Source organism: Girardinichthys multiradiatus, chromosome 7 (genome assembly GCF_021462225.1).
Source record: "Girardinichthys multiradiatus isolate DD_20200921_A chromosome 7, DD_fGirMul_XY1, whole genome shotgun sequence".
Classification (NCBI taxonomy): Eukaryota; Metazoa; Chordata; class Actinopteri; order Cyprinodontiformes; family Goodeidae; genus Girardinichthys; species Girardinichthys multiradiatus.
In genome coordinates, this window is record NC_061800.1 from 33,182,190 (window position 1) to 33,205,335 (window position 23,146).

General features: G+C 37.2%; 1 protein-coding gene across 1 annotated transcript in view; it reads right to left on the reverse strand.

Annotated features, from left to right (window-relative positions):
* Positions 1-23,146, reverse strand: part of cps1 (carbamoyl-phosphate synthase 1, mitochondrial) — a 108,766-nt gene that overhangs the window by 42,610 nt on the left and 43,010 nt on the right. Inside the window, exons 22-26 of the mRNA XM_047371408.1 lie at positions 11,495-11,636; positions 10,618-10,683; positions 10,457-10,520; positions 10,019-10,200; positions 6,205-6,399 (exon numbers count right to left, since the gene is read on the reverse strand). Coding sequence (XP_047227364.1) covers positions 6,205-6,399; positions 10,019-10,200; positions 10,457-10,520; positions 10,618-10,683; positions 11,495-11,636 — 649 coding nt within the window. The remainder of the gene's footprint in view (positions 1-6,204; positions 6,400-10,018; positions 10,201-10,456; positions 10,521-10,617; positions 10,684-11,494; positions 11,637-23,146) is intronic.

Here is a 23,146-nt window from a genome sequence, read left to right on the forward strand (position 1 = left end):
TGAGTTCGAACTGTCTGAATGGTTCTGCTGATTCCTGGATGACAAACTAAACGAGAGCAATGACAAGACTCCAGTACCTTAGGCACAAGGCATTCAGGGACAAAACAGCGGTCAGGTGGACATGATGGTGGGATAGGCAGATCTCTAATGGCTTCCTGGACCTCCCTTTCCACCTCCACTCGGGACACAGACAACCTGACGGTTTCAGGAAGGATAAACTCCTCTTCACCCACAGACTGAGATTCTTCAGGCTCTTGAATCCGGGATAGGGCGTCAGGTTTGCCATTTTTACTCCCTGGTCAGTAAGATAGGGAGAAATTAAAACGACCAAAAAACAAAGCCCACCTAGTCTGTCTGGGGTTTAGCCGTTTTGCTGATTTCAGGTACTCCAAGTTCTTATGGTCAGTCCACACCATAAACGGCTCCTTAGTCCCCTCCAGCCAATGTCTCCACTCTGTCAACGCCAACTTGACAGCTAATAACTCTCTGTCTCCCACGTCGTAATTCCGCTCAGCCTGTGACAGAGTCCTTGAAAAGAAGGCACATGGGTAAACACGATCATCCTTACCTCTTTGGCTTAATACAGCTCCGACCCCAAAGCTTGAGGCATCCACCTCCACGATAAACTGTCTCTCTGGGTCAGGAGACCGTAACACTGGAGCTGACGTGAAGAGTTCCTTTAACCTATTGAAGGCCTTCTCTGCATCCTTATTCCACACAAATTTCACCTTGGAAGAGGTAAGAGCATTTAGGGGAGTAGCAACCAGGCTGTAATTTCTAATAAACCTCCTATAGAAGTTTGCGAAGCCCAGAAATCTTTGAAGCTGCTTGCGATCAGTTGGAACAGGCCATTCCAATACGGCCTTAACCTTGGAGGGGTCGACAAGCACTTGATCTGGGGAAATGATGAAGCCCAAAAAGGAAGTGGTAGTTATGTGGAACTCACATTTCTCTGCCTTGACGAACAACTGGTTTTGGAGAAGACGCAGGAGAACAGCTCTGACATGTTTTCTGTGGGTTTCCAGATCTTGGGAATAAATCAGTATGTCATCAAGATAAACAAATACGAATTGACCCACCATGTCTCTTAGAACGTCATTGACCAATGACTGAAAAACTGCTGGAGCGTTAGTAAGTCCAAATGGCATGACCTTGTATTCATAATGGCCCGTAGGCGTGTTGAAAGCCGTTTTCCACTCATCTCCTTCTCTGATTTGGACCAGATGATATGCATTCCTTAGATCCAGCTTAGAAAATATCTTGGCTCCCTGGATCTGATCAAAAGCTGTGTTCATGAGTGGTAAGGGATATCTATTTTTAACTGTTCTCTCATCTAGGCCTCTATAATCAATGCATGGTCTCAATGAACCATCCTTCTTCCCAACAAAAAAGAAACCAGCACCTGCAGGAGAGGAAGAGGGTTGAATGTGCCCTGCCTTTAATGCTTCATCAACATAACTCTTCATGGCCCTGTGCTCTGGACCAGACAATGAATAGGTTCTGCCTTTACGGGGTGATGTGCCAGGAAGCAAATCAATAGCACAATCATAAGGTCTATGGGGTGGCAGAGCTGTGGCCTTGATTTTATTAAAAACCTCCTTTAAATCATGGTATTCTTGCGGAACCTTGGATAAATCCAGATAGGTCTCCTCAACCTCATTCTCCACACTGACCTCCATAGCAGCAGACAAAAGACAGTCGGCGGAACATGACTCTGACCAACCCAAAACTTCTTTTTTCTTCCAGTCGATGTGAGGGTTGTGTTTCTGCAACCAGGAAGCCCCTAGGACTACAGGAAGTTCAGGTGAATTAATGATCATGAAAGGAGAGACAAAGAAGAGGTTTCAAAATGGGCAGGAAACAAGAAGGAGGAGGCAGATAGTTGACGCCAGCTCAGTAGAGACCTCCCTTCCTCTGCTGAGCCTGTCCTTTTAGTGGACACCTGAGTGCTAAATGTCCCTTCTCTCCACAATAAAAACAGATCTTGAATCTTCTCCAACAATCTTTCTCCTCAGGGGTAATCTTGGTTCTGCCCAATTGCATGGGCTCACAATTATCATTTTCCTCAGTGAGAGGTGACCGACTCCTTCTCTCATACAGGTGTGCAGAAACCTGAGTTAATGATGAGCGACCCTTCTCATGGCGCTTCTCCTTCCTTCTCTCTGCCAGCTGAATATCAATGCGAGCAGCCAAATCCTCGAGTTGTTTCAAGGAAGAAGGATAGTCACGGGTCGCTAGCTCATCCTTGATGTCTTCGTTTAATCCTTTCATGAATGCATCCATTTGTGGTGCCTCATTCCAACGGCTCTCTGCAGCCAACAAATGAAAGTCACCTGCTCACAGTGCCAAAACCACTGGTAAATGGTTTACTGACCATGGTATCACTGTGCTCAATTGGCCTGCCAACTCTCCTGACCTGAACCCCATAGAGAATCTGTGGGATATTGTGAAGAGAACGTTGAGAGACTCAAGACCCAACACTCTGGATGAGCTAAAGGCCGCTATCGAAGCATTCTGGGCCTCCATAAGACGTCAGCAGTGCCACAGGCTGATTGCCTCCATGCCACGCCACATTGAAGCAGTCATTTCTGCAAAAGGATTCCTGACCAAGTATTGAGTGCATAACTGTACATGATTATTTGAAGGTTGACGTTGTTTGTATTAAAAACACTTTTCTTTTATTGGTCGGATGAAATATGCTAATTTTGTGAGATAGGAATTTTGGGTTTTCATGAGCTGTATGCCACAATCATCCGTATTAAGACAATAAAAGACCTGAAATATTTCAGTTAGTGTGCAATGACTCTAAAATATATGAATGTTAAATTTTCATCATTACATTATAGAAAATAATGAACTTTATCACAATATGCTAATTTTTTGAGAAGGACCTGTACATGCAATCTTAGAGATCTTAAACTTCCACAATCTCCAGACATATGACAATTATTCAGAAAATTAAGAAAAAGCAGGAAAAATGCTCAGATTCAGCTTGTGTTAAATATAAGAAACATGTTATTCGAATTTTATGGTCACAGATATTGAAATTATTCTTATAATTAAAAAACAGACACAACTAGCCTTTTCCATAAAACAAACACCATCACAGAGTTGCACAGAGCTTAAATTTGAGATCACCTTTTTTTGCCAAACATCTTAATGCTTTCAGCTGAAACAGCCTCAAATCTGAAGACAACAGGACAAATGGTCATTTACAACAGTAAAAAGGAAATTCATGATTTACATTGACTACCACCCCTAGTAGAGATGAGCAAACACTAAAATACATTAATATTTTATTGCTGTAGCATATTCTCACACTGAAATAAAGAACCCAAGTATTTCAAGCCCGCACTGTCATCACCCTAATCTTTAGCTCTCTCCAGAGATTCTGCAATAGTGAGTCAGGACTCAGGCTAAGCCACTTCATAAACATTAATATTACATCAAGTTAGAAGAAACATTTTGGTAAAAATAAAACATTACTTTAAAATTTTCTGAAGTATCTGTATGAGGAAAAGGCATCTCATACCTACTGCTAGGTATGGTGGAGGATCTATGATACTGTGGGCCTCTATCCCTTCCAAAGGCCCTGTTAAACTTCTTATTAGACCATAGAATCATTAACATTTTGAAATACCATAAGATCTTAAATAAAATTTGGGGATCTCTGCCATAAAACTGAAAAATTGGCTGTCAACAACAAAAAGATAAAAAATATCTGGTATACATAATTTTATGTAAAGATTAATTTTCCTAATGAGGATTTTGTTATTTAAAGGATAAATTTACTCAAGTCAAAGATTGTATTTTTCAGTGTGAAATTCTGCTACTGCTTGACCACATATGTTCTGAAAACACATAAATTAAAGTTGTGCATCCCATATATTCTAGACACATACAAAAATAAAAGTATGAATTTAAGCTGTTTTCAATCCATCTAAATTTGGACTTTTTCCCCCTCTACCCACTCAGTTTATATGAAAAATGAAAAGAATTAAGACTAAGAACTTTGGAAAGAGTCTGGTAGTTAGAGAAAGGCTGTATGCCCTACTCCTCCTTGTCATCATTATCATTACCACGCTTTCTCTCGCTTCCATCTCTTCTCCAGTTTAGCAGTTTTCCCTCAGTCATTACCCACCGTTTCCTCACCAGGTGAGGTACCATTTATAAACACAAAAGAGCTTCAGAGAAACACGAGAATCATCTCCCCACGGCAACGCCAGAGTTGCTCTAGCCTATTAAAAGCAAACTACCTCTTAAAGATTGACATATAAATAGAATTTGTGAAATATAGAGATACTATCAAACCTCTCTATGTGTGTACTAGATGATCACTCTTAAGCGGTGCCTTGGTACATAAAAAATAATGGAAGAGATATATTCAACTATAGACATCCAGCATTTTAGCATTCAGCAGTATTCCACAGTCTGTTTCAATCATATGGAACTGAGAATGAGTTGAAAAGGACAAAATAAAAATAAAAAACTGCTTTAAAACATTTAGTAATAGGTGAATATTTAAGTTTGTTAGGTTGCAAAAAGCCAAGTTAATTATTATTATTATTTATTTTCTTTCCCCCAAAAAAATATGAATCAACTAATAGTGAATTCAGATTAAATTAAAAACAGGACGAACAAACCCATTTTCTTCTTTTATACCATGGCTGCCGTGCCTCTATATTTTTAGTCAACACATAATTTATCTTTTTTATTTGAATCTTTTAGCAAAGTTCCAATTGTTTCCTCCAAATTACTGTGTGCTGACAGTCCCCTGGGTATTACAGCAGGCCTGGTTGTGAGCTTTGTCCATCAGTTGTGTTCAGCAACAGCGGTTGGTCGGTTCCTTCTGAGCAACCTTTAAAACAAACATGATGGACAAATCTTCTGCTTTATGTTTAAATGAGCCAATTTGTAAATTTATGAAATATGAAATCAATCTAAAATATAAATTTTCTTCAAGTAAATTAAAATGATAAACAAATCCACAATATATTTTTTAACTGTTTAATGCACTCTGTGTAGTTAAACACGTCATTTGCCTGCTGTGTTTCCCCCTGAATGATTGTTTAAAGTTCCTGTGTCATCATATCTGACAGTTTGAATATTCATGGTGTTTTATTTGTAAGTATATAAATAATAATGTCTTCATGTTGGAAGTGGCATTTATACAATATAATCAAGTTATATTATTATGCTATTAATTATCTTTTTAAGTGCAAATCTTTGACTTTTTACTTTCTCAAAACTGCAAATAATATAGCAATCTAAAAATTTATCGATGAAATATATAGTGTTAATACTTTGATAAAAACAAACAAAAATAATGCTTTATTGTTTTCCAAAATTTATAAAAATATAAATCTGTTGTTCTGTTTTTTTTTTTATCTAATGTGTGGAATCCAAAAATGGGAGGGTATTCTGGTTTTTTTAGTATGTATTAGGAAAGCTGTCAAAAGCGAATCAGATTTGCCTTGTGGTTTGAATGAATATAATATATAAATCCTGCAATAGTAATACTATAAACAACAATATAATACTTTAAAAATGCAAAAGAGAACTCACAAAAGCTAAATGCTAGGGTCCCAACTTCCTTGCATATCCATTTCTTGTCAAAACAACCAAAATGTACAGTGTTTTCAAAAAAAAAAAAAGAGTTCAAGTGAAATACAAAAGAAGAGTCAGGGCCAAAGAACTATGGAGATTAAGCTGATGAAGAGTCTGAAAGGTGTTTTTAGGAGCCAGGAACAAATAAGTTTTGATGCAGGACCTGAGAGATACCTTCTATCGATCAGTTCTTGAAATATCTCTTTGAAAGTCAGCCTGTTGGAACTGAAATACAATTCAATGTTTGGCAAACATACTTTTTGTATTTTTGATGCATTAAGCAAAATAAACTAAGACAAATGGTACTATCAAAGTTCCTAAAGATATTGTTTAAAATTAGCTATTTGACAAGCGTCTGTTATGTGGAGTCCATCTTTTAGATTCAGGTGCCTTGAGGTTTGGGGCCTTTTACTAAATTAATGTGTGAAATTGACTTACAAAGAAAACATGCATTCCTCCTTAAATGTTTAAGAAGCGTACAGAAACTTTTAAGGAACTTAAAACAAAGTCTTGCTCATGTCAAGCAAAATACACAAAAACAAGTAATTGCTCAAGAAAATAAAACTTTTAAATAATTGAAGCATATTATTCCCTCACCAGGGAGCTCAGCACGCTCCATGGAGCTTGGGCCACCTCAAGATCATCAAGGATGCTGGAGAAGACAGAACGTTCCTCAGCCCTGTCAATCTGCAGGGGGCTCGTCCCCAGAATCTTTACTCCACTCATGTGCAACGGGATGGCCAGGTTGTTGGGGATCTGACCTCCCACAGACACAATACTACCAGAACACTCCTAAAAAAGAGAGATGAACTATTATTTAATCAAATACAACAACAATAACAAAGAGGGCAGATTTTGAAATTTCATAAAGTTGAGTTTTTTAGTCTGAAGCTTTTCATAAATTTCACATGTAAAAATTAGGAAATTGTAGCATGCATATGCATTCAGGCCCCTTTAATCGAACGCCCTAAAACCTAGTGCAATCAAATGTCATTAAAAAGTCACAAAATTAGAAAATAGTTTCTAGTTTCCCACATGACATGCAGGAGACATAGAAAACAGAAGATGGTGGTCAGATAAAATTAGACCAAAATGAAACTTTTTGGTCTACATAAGAAATGCTAAACATGGTGGAAAACTAAAGTTGAACACCACTCTGCACAGATTATCCCTACATTGAAACAGGGAGGTGACAGAACCATGCTGTCCCTAGTTTTCTTCAGCAGGGACAGGGAACCTGACCTGAGTGGTTAGAACAATGAATGAAGCTAAATACAGATCAGTCCTCAAAGGAAACCTATCAGAGGCGTCAAAAGATGTGGGTATGGGGTGGAGGTTCAACTTCTTGCAGGACAACAATACTAAGCATACAGCCAAAGCTACAAAATAATGGCTCACCTCAAAGCATTTTTTAACTTTAGACTTAGACGTCGATGTTCACAAATGCTTTTTGACCAGTTTGACTGAGCCTAAGCTATTGTGCAAAGAAGAATGGGCACAAATTCCGTATAGATATGCACAACTGGTAGAGACTAGCAAATGTAGACCCAAATGGCTTACAACTATAATTTCAGTGAAAAGTGATTCTGCAGTGTTAACTCAGGAGGAGCTGCATACAAATTGATGCCACACTTTCAGATTTTAAAAACCATGTATCTTTCTCTTAACATTTAGGCTTTATATCAGTCTACCATATATCATCTTTGTAACATACATTAAAGTTTGAGGTTGCAACATGACAGAGGTCAATGGTAGTTTTGCAATGCACTTAATTTAGCTTCTGAATTTCTTTAAGTTATTTCAAGATAATGGCAGATATGACTAATACCATAAGTCTAAATTTGTCATGGAGACATCTAATTAGACAAAGGTAAGTAGCAATTCGTGTTAATGTTACGTGTCTCTTGGAAATAAATGTGAGCAAATGTTATGCCCTCTTAAGTCAGAAAAACAACTCCATAAATAGGAGAGAGAAAGTGTGAATGTGGCCTTAATAACTGCATACAGCCCCTTTTCCTCTCTAGGTGAGCCAAAGGGGATGTTGTTTCCATGGCAATGCCAGGTTGTATCTCTCCATTATTCATGGCCTGCTCTCTTGGTCCTGTCCAGGGGTTATCACCATACTCTAATGCCGCATTTATCCCACACACACACACACACACACACACACACACACACACACACATCCGTGTTTTACTATTTTTATGAGGATCCTTCGGTTACTTCCATTGACTTCCATTCATTTTCCTTGATTTTTAGTGCCTAACCCTGACCCTAACAATAACACTAACCCTATCCAGTTAATACCTAACCCTAACAATAACTCAATTCATACCCTAGTCCTAAACCTAACCCCTGTCCCAAGAACAGAATTTGAAAAAGTGAGGACCAGGAAAATGTCCTCACTTTGCGATAAAAATACGAAAAATGCTTCTCACTCAGCAACAAGTACAAGAACACACACACACACACAGGCATAGAACTGCAAACTGTGAAAGTAGCTGCAAGAGAGGGATTGATGGTAAGGCTACATACCTGTGCAAACAAACACATAATCACACCATGATCCCATCACAACTTTAACTAGATTACAATTCCTCTGCAGGGGAACATCAGCGGACATCTGTATGCCAAAGCACGTAAATAAACAGGCACCAGATCCAAATCCAAACACAGAAAATGTTATGATAATGACACCTTTGAATATGTTTGACATGATCAGGATCAAGTGAAATACATTATATTGGATATAAACATACATAAAGACAGTGTATGTATATACATATTTATGTTAATATTAGCATTATCTTACTGTTTTTTGTATTCTAACATTTAACCTTGTATAGTAAAAAACAAAAAAAAACAAATTAACAACTGTATATTTTTTTTCTAAATACAAAGTAAAGTTACAAGGGGTCAGAAGACATTAAGCCTTGGACAATTCATGGATTGAAGACATACAAAAGTTTGAAAAAGTTATGGTTTTAAAACCAACGGTATTTCCCATCACATTGTTCCTATGATTTTAAGTCCTTTTGATGAGATGACTGATAAGGTTCAAGAATGGGTGGAAATTTCTCTAAGTGTATAGAGCACAGTAATGCCTGTGGCTGCACCGTTACCTGCAGACTGCCTGTCAGCTGACTGAACGAATGCTACCACACTTTTCTATCACTTACAAGAAAGAAAAGTTAGACAGCTTCCAGTTGTGTAAAACAGGCAATCATAGTATAGAAAATGAAGAAGCACCACCTATCGCTCTTTTTAAGTTAACACAGTTTTAAAACTACATCTACCATGCCACAAGTTGCATGTCTATTAAGTGCAGGTAGTCCTACTAATGCTATTTATACTAATCCTACTGCCCTGCTAACATCAGTATTTGTTATTGTGTTTTGGGTTGTTTTGCTGGACAAAGAAAAGATCAAACAAATCTATAATATTCTGGGTAACAAATATCTGAAACCTATTACTTTTTTTAAGATCTTTTTATACAGTGATGGAAATATCTGATGTCAACCATAAACAAGCACTGTAATGCAAGTGTCTAAATGTTTCAACTTTTGGAAACACTTACACAGCATGTGCTTTGTTTAGCTGCTTTTAAGGCCCAATTAGCATCTTTAGGCATGTTAGTAAGAATGAGCTATAGCATTCAAACGCAAGTTGGAAAAAAAAAAGGAAATGTTGAAGCATAAATATGCAAGCCAATAACTGCTAGTAGCTCTCTAAAGTAGTAGTTGAGTCAATACAGAGAATATGTATTTCTCAACAAATACATGCTTTGTTTCTTTCTCACACACTCACAACTGCAGCCTTATCTTTTTCATAAACACACGAAAAGAAGCATTACTGTTCACTGTTGAAATAATATGGATGTTTTATGAATTTTTATATTATGGTTTTAGTTACTACAGCAAACAGTCAGTAATGTTACTCATTCAGCTAAAAATAGCAAAAACAAATAGCTAATTTCAGATCTGTGTGACAGCATTTAGTTTACATAAGAAGGTTCAGTACCACTTTAAATTTTAAGTCATTGATATTTGCATTAAATTAAGATTTGTGTCTCATTTTTATTTAAAGAGAAACTGAAAATCAATTTTAAGTCTAATCATAATGCATGATTATCCCTACATAATCATGCATTATGTAGGGATACTGTGTTGTCTGAAATTTCAAATCCTAGAATATGTGTTATGTAATTAATGCATGAATAACCTTGTGATATTAATCAATGAACAAATTTTTATATGTGGTAAAAAGAAACAGTTTGATATTCAACTAGATCACATCAACTGTGTCTTAGTTTTAAAAAGGAAGTTCTATGCAATTTTTCTTAAATTCCTAAATGAAAGACAAACAAATCCAAAATTATATTGATTTTGTGGCATGTTAGTAATGCTCTAACCTCCTGTTGGGTGATATCAAGGACGCGCTCCAGGGTCAGTTCTTCAAAGTACAGACGGTCACACTCGTCAAAGTCAGTGCTAACCGTCTCAGGGTTGTGGTTGACCACCACTGTCTTCTTGCCAATTTGTCTCAAGGTCCTGATGCAGGACACTGCACACCAGTCAAACTCAACACTGCTTCCTGGTAGATGATAAAGTGAGCCTAAATTAATATGTTGCACATATATAAACTTAATCGCAGCGCTGAAGTAGCTGCTGAACTGTACTATACATTCAGAAATTCTGTTGATTAAAGTTTTTTTTTTTTATAACAACATCTAATAAATAAATAAATAATAAAAATCTCTGACAAGAATTTAAAATAAACACATCGCCCTTCATTGTCCCTTTTAAATCCACCTATAAACTGACATTTCAAAGTTTAGAAAGATACCTACCAATGTGGTAAGGACCACAACCAAGAACCATAATCCCCTGATCTTTAAATTCTAGATCATGCTCCTGGTGAGGTGGAGAAATTATGATTATTTTTGGTACATAAAAAAAAACAAAAACATAGACGACACACATATGGACGTACACTAACTGGAATACATACCTGACCATGGTATGTGCAGTACAAGTAGTTGGTCATTGCTGGGTACTCAGCTGCTAAAGTGTCAATCTATAATAAAACATAATAGATTAAATTTTAAATTACTAAAGAAAAACAACTTTATCTTATTTGTTTCTCGTTTCTTGTTTCAGCTGTTTATTGTCTCTTAACGTAACGAAATCTGAGTGAGTGATATCTCAAACCTTCCTTTGTGAATATGATTTGCGAATGAAGTCTCACATGATTAGTACTGCTAACCTTTTGATGGATGTTTTCTCTCAATATTCTCTTTGTACCCTGACAATATGGTTTATACTGTGAGCACTGACTTTAACATCTAAACATTTCCTTCTAGACTGAAACAGTGGTCAGAGAAAGCAGAAGGGAGAAGAAAAAAGAACAGAACTAGGACCCAGATATTGCAAAGACTAAATGATAAGGGTACTTTGGCATAAACAAGCCAGAAATGTAAAAGCATGGTAAATCCACCTGAATCTGAAAAGGTACTACCAAAAACAGTACAAATAAACAACATCACAGAAAATGATGAGATATACAGTACAGAGCAATGCATAAAGTCTAAAATCATTCAACCAGGGCTTGCAAAACCTCAATAGACTGAAAACTAACAGAAAGTTAGAAAGTCTACTGGTGATGTTGTCTGCTGTTTCATTTTCTCTCTTGTTTTTTTTAGCTATGTCTAACTCGATAGGGTCAATAGTGAAGTGTCATGCAAAGTAAAAAAAAAAAAAAGTTGCCCTTCAAAGGTTTTGTCCTGTTCTGTTGAATAAGGGATATGATTATTTGAGATCACATGACTAATTTGTTTACCAGGCACAGTCAATCTGAACTCTGTGAGGAAAGTTCCAGGGACTCTCACCTGTTTTACCCAGGGTCTGATGCCATTACTGATCCTCAGCTCTCTAGCAGCTCTCTCATTGCAGCCCAGAATCTGACCGACCTGCTGGTCTGAAAAGCCATCCTGCTTGGCTTTCAACAACAGCTCCTTGGGTACTGTACCACTGGGTGAAAGGACAAGAGCAGGGGACAATTTTACATCTCTAACAGTTTAGAAGCTCTTGTAAAAAAAGAGAAAAACTGCTTAAAGCACCTGAAATATTTAGTCAACAGACAGGTTTTAACAGAGGTCAGTCCTTAGTCTTCCTCTAAAGCCATTTACTGTATTTTTCTAAACAGGTATTTAATTTTTTTTTATTTTTACTGACTTACCAGAAGAAAACATGCAAGGTTTATAGTTTTCTTCTTTGAAGTGACAAACTAATGCAGCAGCAAAACACATTGTCTTCATCTTCCTAATCCAAGGATCCACATAACTGATGGTAATTTAACAGTGAGGAAGAAATATTACTCAAAACAAGGCAAACAAAAAGTCATTAGAAAGCATTATTCTTCTTCTTTGATTTTTCTAGCATGTCTAAGTATTTTCAAATCTATTGAACTTTAAATGTGATTCCAATGAACAGGTTTTTTACCCAGTGGTGCTGATAGCAGGGAATACTTTACTGTAGAGCAATCACTAACAAACTGACAAATACAGCACAATATTGCAAGTAACCGAACTGAAAGAGCAAAACCTTTAAAAAGTCATTTTTAGCAACATGACTTTAGGGTAAGTGGTAAAAATGAAAACAGCAGCACAGAACCAGATACAATCAAAAGCTTAGATATGAAAATAACATTTTAAACCTAAATAGATCCCTGTTTGGTAAAAAAACCAAGAAATCTGCTAATGTAATTTAGATCATTTGTAATGTACTAGTTAGTATCCAGCACCTACCAAAAGTATTCAAAACCCTTGAACTTTTTACATTTTGTCATTTTACCTGCTATCTCTTTGCCATCGCAATCTGATGATTTCAGTCACACTTCTTGACATCTTGAGCTTTTAAAATAGTAACAAAGCTGAATACTTTCAATATAATAAACTTTTCTAAGGTTGTATTAAATAGGCAGATATCAGTGACATGACACTTATTTGATAATAACCTGAAAGAAAACCAGTGAAAGGCTTGATGAAGAAAAAAGCAATATCAGTGATTTCATCTAATGGCTTACAAAAACACATGACACCTCTAATTTAAATTATTGTAATAATTTTTTTTTTTTTCAAATTCACCTGTTTGAGAAATTTGGTTCATTTTATAAATATCTGATTTATGATTTTAATTTGATTTGGTCCAATTCCATTTGGTTAATTAAGCTGGGAATTTCAAAGAAGTATTAGTATTATGAGCGCAATATAAAGCATAAGATCAGATTTCCTTAGTAGGGGGTACTATAATCAGTATACTACCTGCTCTACACAGCACTAACCCAGTCTGAAAAATGAAATTTTTATGGTGAATTTAAGTTGACAAATCATCAGAATACACCTTATTTTGAAACGAATTTTAACCATCAATTAATGAAAAAACGATAGTTGCTCAGAACTTTTTACTTTTTGTCATATTTGACAAAGAGTCAAACAAACAAAATATTCTGGAACCTCTGGAGATCATCGTGCAAAGAAGGATTCTTCATTAAATGAAGAGCATTATGGAGAACTTTGAGCATCCTCTTCATGAGACTGTCCTACAACAACAAAGTGTCTTCAGCCAGAGGCTTCTTCAGATCTGCTGTAAGACGGAGCGCTACAGGAGATCCTTCCTGCCCACGGCCATCAGCATCTACAATGGCTCTTTGAGGAAACCTGTATAATATCTGCCACAACAACATTTAATTTCCCTTTGGGATGAATAAAGTATTTTTGAATTGAATTGAATATTTGCATAGTATCATCCAGTTACTTCCACAGACATGCATAGTTAGTTACAATTGAGACTGACCATATTAGCCTGAGGTTTTTCGCAATACATACATTGTAACACATATGATGCAAAATAGAAATGTATGGGTTTACCCTTTTCACTTAATTACATTAAGCAGTGGTGATGAAGTGTAACTTTAAAACACCTGGCAAACCCTCAAAACAATCTGCAATTCATGAGGTTTTAAGTTTTTTTAGATAGCTAAAATTTGCTCTGGTCATAAAAACTTCGACTGACTGCAAGGAATATACATACTATTGACAACTAATTCACTGAATCCTATTTCAATATAAATCCCAACAATCTCTTTCAAAAACAAGAAAAATACCACATTGGTAGAAAAGAATATACACTTTGTTCTACGGAAGTCAGGGGAAAAAACACAACTAAATACTACCTACAGCAATGTAAAGGAACATCTGCTTCTTATTAATGAGTTACATTTTAGAGTAGTTTGGCAGAAAGAACATTCAGGGGTGAATTGCTTTGAAACTCTTTCTTAAAACAGCTATGGTTCCCCAGGTGTCTCAAACACACGTGTTCATTTCAGCAGATATTCTTTCAAAAAACGTTTGGCATAGTGAAATATTATGGTGACAACCTCAGGATACAGAGTGCAGAGTAAGGAGTGGAGAAAGCGTGTGCTTAACCCCTGCACACCTGAAAGTACCCCAATTCAGCCTCTAAAAGAGTCTGTTCTGCACTATTCTGCTTTGATAGGGGTGAAAAAGCTGCTTCTGTTCATAAGCCATATAGTATATCTACCTGTGAAATTGTTCATTTTAAAGAAGTAGGCAAATGCATTAAACCAAAAACTTAAGCTAATAAAACTAACAGAATTAGTATTATCTAACCTCCAAAAGTAAATCCATATCCCACTATTCCCATATTGCACTAGAACTGCTTGAACTAAAGGTAAAGACCAAAAGGAGGAAGTAAACCGTTGAAGCACAAGCTGTTCTGCCTCCTTCTGATGTGAATTATTTATCATTTCACAGCATAACTATATTGAAAATATCAAATGTGTTTTAAACCCCCTGTGCACATGCCTGGTTGAGTAGAAACAACAAAAGTAGAGCAGCACGAAAGACCAAAGGCAGGGCAGTGTAATTTTGTGTTTAAGAGATTTATTGCCTCCAGTTAAATAGACAGAAATTAAATAATAAGGGGGGTATAACAAACAAAACAAATATTAAATATATGTGCAAGAATGTGCAGGCTATTCTGACAAACACATAGGGGTGGAACGCTTACTCAAAATAACCAAAAAAGAAAAAAAAAGTGAAAACAAGTCTTGTGTGAGAATCGTAGTGTTTTCCCTCCTCTTCCTACCTCATAACTAAATATAATGCTTTTCTAGACATCCTCAAAACATAAATTTTGCACCTAAACAGCAACAAGAAAAAAAATAATAATTTATTGCATTGCAGCTGCAATCCCAAGAGTGTTATATATAACCGGGCTTTTAGACTTAATGCAGGATCCACTGAGCTTTCTGCAAAAGTATGTGTTGAACCCTACATGGGACTAAACTGAAAACAATAAATGTTGCTGCTGCACTCTGTTCATCCACAGCAGAGTGCAGTGCAAAATAACAAGCAGATAACATAGAAAACAACCTATGTTTTCTGCAAAGCTGAAGTTCTTTCCTGTACTAGCAAGGAACAATAGAACTACAAGAACAACTCAAAAAAATGTTATACCTTGAAACATTTCTGTATATTTTGTTGCTCATTTCAAAAAGTGAAATCTTTATATTATATAGATTTATTACACATAGAGTGTGTTTCATAAAGTGAAATATTTCAAACTTTTATTTGTTGTTATTTTGATGATTATGGCTTCCAGATAATGAACACCTCAAATTCTGACTCAGGAAATAAGAATATTGTGAAAACGTTATAGCATATTCAAATAAAGTTGAGTGGAAGGAAAAAGTGAGGTAGGAAAACGTGCACCAGCAACAGGGATAACCACAGCCTTGAAAGGATTATCAAGCAAAGTAAATTCAAGAATTTGGGGGAGCCTCACAAGGAGTGAAGGCTTCAGCACATCAAGAACCACTATGCACAGACAAATTCTACACATGGGCTAAAAAAAGTCCCATTCCTCATCAAAGCATCACTTCTGACAATGTCAGAAGTGTCTTACTTAGGTTGAGAAGAAAAAGAACTGGAATGTTGCTCAGTGATCGAAAGTCCTCTTTTAAGATAAAAGTGAAGTTTGCATTTCCTTTGGAAATCAAGTTGCGGGTGTTGGTCCACCTTGTTTTCTTAAGTCCACAGTCAATGCAGCCATCTACCAGGAATTTTAGAGCTCTTAATGCTTTTTTCTGCTGACAATCTTAATTTTGGTGCTGATTAAATTTTCCAGCAGGATTTGGCCCCTGCTCACACTGTCAAAAATACCAAAACCTAGTTCAATTACCATGGTGTTACTGTGCTTGACTGGGCAGCAAACTGGCCTGACCTGAACCCAATAGAGAATCTATGAGGTATTGTCAAGAGGAAAATAAGAGACACCAGACCCAACAATGCAAATGATCTGAAAGCCGCTATCAAAGCAACCTGGGCTTCCATTACACCTCAGCAGAACCAAATACTGATCGCCTCCATGCCACGCCGCATTAATGCAGTAATTTATGCATAACGAGCCCCAGCCAAGTATTGAGTGCATAGAAATTCACATTGCTTTCAGAAGTCAGACATATCTGTTTTAAAATATTTCTGAGACACTGATTTTTGTTCATTATCTGTAGGCCATAATCATCAAAATTACCAGAAAAAAAGACTTTAAATATTTCAGTTTATGTGTAAAAAAATCTATTTAATATCAATTGAGTGACAAAAAATATTGAACTCTATCATGATATTCACATTTTTTGAGCTGTGCGTAAAAAACCTGGTATAGTGAGAGGGATAGGATGCAGAAAAAAGGACGAGAACATTTTAATGAGACATTATGATTCCAGAGAACAGTGTGTAGCTTGTGAAGGAGCTCTTTTTCCATACTGATGGGCTCGGTCTTTTGCAAAGATATCCAGTCTTGTTTTTTTTAATTATAAAAAACTGTCTTATTCAGAGTTTGACATTGTGTATTTGTTATAATTCAATAGCATGCGTTAAAAAATCCTTCTTCATTAACATTTGCTGTTAACGTTGCATGTGAGGCTAAAACCCAGGGAACAAATTGGTTCACACATGAGTCAAGAAATTCTGAATTAGGCCAAATTCTGAAAAAACTGTTTTGAGTCAGTGGTGTAATTTATTATAAAAAATGTCTTATTAAAATGTTTTTTTTTCATAGTACTGTTATTCAGTGCAAACTGCAATAACGTGTTATGTGCTTAGTCTTTGCTGTGCAATTGAGCTTGAGCCCACCTGCACTCAGCTCTATTCGCCATCAGCCTGACAGCAGTCCGACGTTCTGTGTTCATCCAAAAGTCCCCAAAACCAGTAGAGGTAGTGGACCACGGGAAACTACAATGATCCTCCGTGTGTCGGGGTGTTTCTGTGAGTGCCCACTGGATTGCCAGCCATTAAATATATATAAGGAAAGCAAGAGGTCACTCATGATTGATCCATAATAATTCACAGCTTCTTTGAATGGAGCCATTCAGGAAAGAGCCGGAGGGCAAGAGAGTGAAACAGAGTGAAAGACAGGAAAGTGAATGTGAAAAACAAAAAATTTATAAGAACCAATGTTTTTCACCTCGGTTTTAACATCTTTACCCATTTGTAATTCCTAGAAGCCCTCCTTGAAGCTATTTTGACGCAACAATGGGCCATCCTTCTGTGCCATCCTTATCAAGATTAGTTACACAATGGGTTTCAAATATAGAATTCAGAACATATTCTGTAATATATGCAAATTAATCAATTGTAAAGCTTTAATTTGAATATTTTAATACAATTAGTAGGGCTGCTAAAAAAGTGGCAACAAAACCCTCTTAAAATGTCTATAACATCTAAAAGCTTCCAAAATCTGTTTGCTCATTATAGTGTTTTTTTAGTCTTACACTTTCAGAAGAACTTCTTTCAACAGCCTTTTTTAGCTCTCTCCGAAGGTTTTATTTATGATTAAAAGTAGGCTAGGATTAAATTCCTCTCTTAAAATTGTTAAGAAGTTGTTAAGGAGTTTGTTTAGTGGTGTGTGTAAAACAACACAAAAAAAAACCTGACCTTGAACCTAGTTTTCCACCAGCATGCAAAAGGATTTCATTTGTTATAAGGATAGCCTTTTTTCTGTTTAAACGCATTTTTTGTAAGGAGGTTAAAAATGTGTCCATGTTCATTCAACAACAAATAGATTTGTTTTTCATTCCTTATCTGAGGTTGCATTCAGCTTTTAACCTATCATTATGGCATAAAGACTTGTAAAAATATCCTGATAGTTTACATTTTTTGGTTATTTATATCAACATTTTAATTTGCTATCTACCTTTGTGACTTCTGCAAAGATAACTGTATTATACCTTCCAGAATCTTCAGGCATTGCAATAGGCATGGCAGGGTTGCCAACTCTTATGTCTCACACGTTTACTCTCATTATTGCTCTCTCACCCTGTCCAGAGAAATCTCACTCCAATTACAGAAAGTGGTTTTCTCACATGCTGAACATGAAGAATTGTCTTGTTTATGTGTGACTGATCATAACTCTAATCCTGTACACCCCTCACCATCATGAATGCACCACACTGCAAATCTCATTCCAAGCTCCACTCAAAATTTGGCAACCATGGCCATGATAACCAGTTTGAGGTCAAGTGCCCCTACCACCATTCAACAGCAGCCAGCGTCCGAGTCTGTAATTTATGACTCACCCAAACCAAATACAGACTGGGATGGGCCCTTTTCCAAGTCTGTTAACCAGAACTTCATTATACCCACTGAAACCCTTTACCTATGATGAGTCAATTCCCTTAATTTTATTTCATTTATTGGTTTATACAGCATCTTAAAAGAACTGAATAAGGAGACTGAAATGCATGACAATAAAATCATTAAAATATTCAAAATGATCACAGAAAACAAAATAATTCAGTTACAAAAGGATTGTGGAAGCGTAAAGCTCTGTTTAACTAGATAAAAAGTGTTATTATTGTCTTTACCATAATAAAATGAACTCTGTGATAAGTTCACTCTGAGTGGAGACATGCAAGCTGTCTGGTTGGGAAATAGATTACATTAAAGGAAAGTTCTTGGCGAGAGGAAAGAAAAATGAGCTTGTTGTTGCAGGCAGCCAGGAAATCTGGCGAACACTGCCAGGTCAACTGACCTGAGAGTTTGCAATCCAGATAAAGTCATGAGAGTGTTATTACAATAGGTCATGTACGCCAATCTGATGTTTTCCAGATGTTGGGCCGGAGTGTATTCTCGGAAAAGGTAGAGATAACAGTGTGAAGGTGCCAAGGTGCCAAGGATTGTTATGTAACGGAGAATAATGATTTCAATTGGTCAAGAAGACCCCGATACACACTAATGCTTTGTAATTGTATAAACCCGCCCTTTAAGAAGTGAAGGGAGGGGAGACTTCTGGAATTTTTGATGAAGATGATGATGTGCGCCTTTTGAAGAATAAAAGTTCCCCTCTCGTGAGGGTTGTGTGTTGAGAGATATTTCTGAGTATTGTGATAACTATTTAGCTCAGTAATTGAACCGCTCGCTCCCAAATATTGGTGGCCCGTACGGGGAATTCCCTACAGGGAGAGGTTTGCGGTCACTCCTCCGGAGAGGGGCCTGGGTGGCTGTGGTTCGGGGCCCACAACAGGAGAAGGTGAGTTCTTTTCTTGTTGAAAGAATCTCAGCACACCCCCGGTGCCCCCTTTTGCTGAGGGGGTGTAGATAGAGACTTTGGTCTCTCTCTCTTTTTCTCTCTTCTCACAGCTTTCACAAATTCCCGCACGCCTCCCGCGATAGTACTTGGCATTAATTCTCGGAGAAAATCAGTATTAACACCAAGTACTATATGACAAAAAAGCTTATGCTTTGCCTTGGCACCACAACCCAGCCGGGGTGCGCATACTCTTTTTAGGACTGCCTTAGCCAATTCCAACTTTATGTTTTTTAGACAGTCCTCCTTGAGGAAACCACTATGTATGATAAAACAGTAGAACAAGCCAAAAACACTACACTTGTAAATAACACAGAATTAATCATGTTAGCAGAACCTGAAAACGTAACTGTATTACCAAGAACGACTGGCACTACAAAAGTAACACATGCATCGGGTCTAACTGATTATGTCCTAATTACGGTTAAAAGCACACTTGTGCAGGATGATTCAACATCTTTGCCAGAGCCTAACCAAACTAAGTACGGATGCTCTGAAAAGGAGGGCTGTCATGAGTATCAAGGCGGCTTGGATAAATTCTATATGGAGCGTCGGGACAACAAAGTGACCCCAAGGGCAATAAATAAATTACAAGACATTAAGTGGCATGGCTTCAGGCCAAGGGGGGATGCACTTTGGCAAAGGGCCATCCAGAACACATGGTACAGTTGGTCATGTTATACAGCTAGAGAATTGACGGAAAAAGATTGTTTAATTTGTACTGTTACCCCTGGAGCAACTCCGATTGTCATTCCGGAGAAGTATACATCTAAGAATGTGCGATGGTACAACAACAGAGGTGCAGAGATGGGGAGTTTACTCCCAGCGTAGGCGTTGTGTCTTTCTTCAAGTTACCAATGTGTGGTATAAGTTGCAGACTCCTGTATGGCTCACGCAATTTGTACCAATATTTAGACAAGTGGAAAGGTTACAAGTTTAAAGCACTGTGTGCTGAATTTAACCTTAGTACTAGACAAAGAAGTCCTCCACAAAATTACGAGGTAGACTATGATGCGGAATACAAATGTTTTGCCAATGGAGGTTTTGAAAATGGCAAAGGGGTTGATGTTGGCAACACAACAGTAAAATGTAATGTGACTTGGGTGTTATATTGGTTTAAACACGCAAGTAGAACACCAATATTCGTTGAAACTCAGATATGGTATCAGAACCCAGACTTTGTAGAAGAGGATTGAGAAAACATTACCATGTCCGTTCCAAAATTATTCTTTCTAGGAGACCAAACACACCCGTGGCAGATAAGCTATTGGATGTGTGGGAACAATGTGCTAGCAATTACCTTACCCCTTCAGTGGGTGGGTCTTTGTGCACTTGTTAGAATGAAACTACCTATAACTTTGGTGTATGAAGGAGTAAAAAGTATGATTGGAATAGATGAAAATAGAACGAGAGTTCGCAGAGGTTTAGGTGATTACGGACTGAATGAAGGTGTATATTTGAATCTCATAGGCCAACCGCAAGGAATTCCTAATGAATTCAAAGCGCGACATGAAGTCACAGCAAGATTTAAATCAATTTTGCCTTGGATCGCCGTTAACAAAAATGTTGAGTGGATAAACTGTTTATTATAATCAACAAAGACTAGTCAATTTTACGGTTGAAGGGTTTATGGCTTTAGGTGACCAATTGCATGAGACAAGTAGAATGGCATTACAAAACAGGCAAGCTTTAGATTGGATTTTAGCAGATAAGGGGGGTGTTTGGCAATCAATGTTGCACATACATCCCCATGAACACAGCCCCAAGAGGTACCTTCAGTGCCATAATGGTCAGACTCCGCAAATTAAAAGAAGAAATGAAGGAGAATGAGGGCAAGGACAGCTGGTCGTGGAAGAGTCTGGAGGAAATATTTGGCAACTGGGGAGCGTTAGCAGTAAAGACTGGATTAACCTTGCTAACTGTATTAGTTGTGATATTCCTACTCGTGTGTTGCGTGTTGCCTATCATCAGAAAGTGGATCTTGGGAACTGTGTACCGATGGATGACTGATGTTGGGAAACATCAGAAGGCCTAATATGTATAACAACCAGGACCTGATGGACTTATGATTTTTGTTTATTTTTAATTTTTGTTATTTCCTATTTTTCTTATTGTTACAGTATTTACATAATGTACGTCTAACGCCTGTCATATAGACATGTAAAAATGTTACAGACCATATACTGTTTTGTGTGAACTTTGCAAGGATGGAAGATGTTACCATCATGTTTTGTATTGGAAGTTGTTCTGTCCACTGATGTATTTTGTTTTCAATTATCCATATGTGGTCGGGAACTTGGAGCCATGATGCCCGGAAATCCGGTGGGATTGCCCGTGTCCTAAGAGACTTCGATAAGATGGACATTGAGGACGTTAGAACATCACAAAAAAGGTGATGTCATTTATCCATAACAAAGCCATATAAAAATTTCTGTTAAAAGCATATTATTGGTGACAGTCAATATTATGTGTTTTCATTGTCCAAGTAGGGGTTGAACTGCCATTTCTGTTTAACAGTTTTTTCCTGGTTATGTTATATTAAGTAGGTAAGCATGTTGTATTTCTTTTTGAGGTTCCTTTGGTAAGGTAAGGGGTATTCTTGAAGAATAGGCCTTGTTTGTTTGTTATTTTGGCCTGAGTTCACCCTGAAGCTATGATAATCATTTTAACCTTATGTAAACATGTTATAACTGTTTTGACAAGAGTCGTTAGTATTGTGAGGGATATATGTGGAAGATGATATTAATGTGAGAAAAAGGACTATAAGGATGTGGTTTGGAAAATACTGGTCAGTGTTTTTTGTATGCCCAGGGACAAAACATCGGGAAGCTGCCACCCAAAGACTCTGGTGTTTCGGGGACCCCTCGTACGTTGGGTGTGGACTCAAAGACATATGGACAGCGCTTGGGGACCCTGAATCAGGACTAATGTGATGGCAGAACAATAAAGTTGCAAAAGACTGACCTAAGAGATGTGGAATTGCTCGGAGTATGGAGTCCACATGAGGACGCAGCAAAAGACTTAATGGATGTGTTGTCATGTTATTCTATGTCATCCTATGTTATAATTTCAATGTTTTATGTAGTGAGATTTGCTGAAGGAATGTTCTGAATCATGTTAATCCATTTATACTTGCATGTTGTGACATTCCGCTCTAGAGGTTTGACAAGACCAATGTTCCTCGTTACAAATATTATGGTAATAGGAATGACAGAGTAGGACCTGATTGGCATGAAAGGTCCTTAAAATAGATGATAATGATGCACATTAGATTCAATACAGAGATATCTCGTTCAGATTGGCCGAGAATGGGATTTCTCTGAGGCCTCCAGCCGTTTTTCCCCGCCTTTTAGGATGGGTGGGTTTTTCGACTGGTGTGCCCTAAGCCGACCTGAAGGTCCCCTTCATCAATACGTAAGTTTGTGAGTTTGATAGACATGGATGTTTTCCATGGGTGAATTGATGAGATGTGTTCCTGAAGGAGACTTTTTGGAAGAGCTACAGAGTAGCCGGATTTGGTCTAATTAGTGAATAGGTTTAGTCTAGCATAGTCTAACACAGTTAAAATAATGTGCGCATAGGAGCTCTAAATAGGATCCTACTTAATTAGTTGAACCTGAAATTTCAGACCTAAACAAGAACAATCAGTTAGAGTTGCTTATTAATTTTGTATACAAAGTAATTTCATTATCTTTCATAATTGTTCACATTTGTCCTTTTATTCACTCATAAACAGCACTTATACTCACAAGATATTTACAGTACGAATATAGGATCTCTCTCAGCTGTTAATTAGATTGAAAACCTAATTAAAGGGGGGATATGTGGAAGCGTAAAGCTCTGTTTAACTAGATAAAAAGTGTTATTATTGT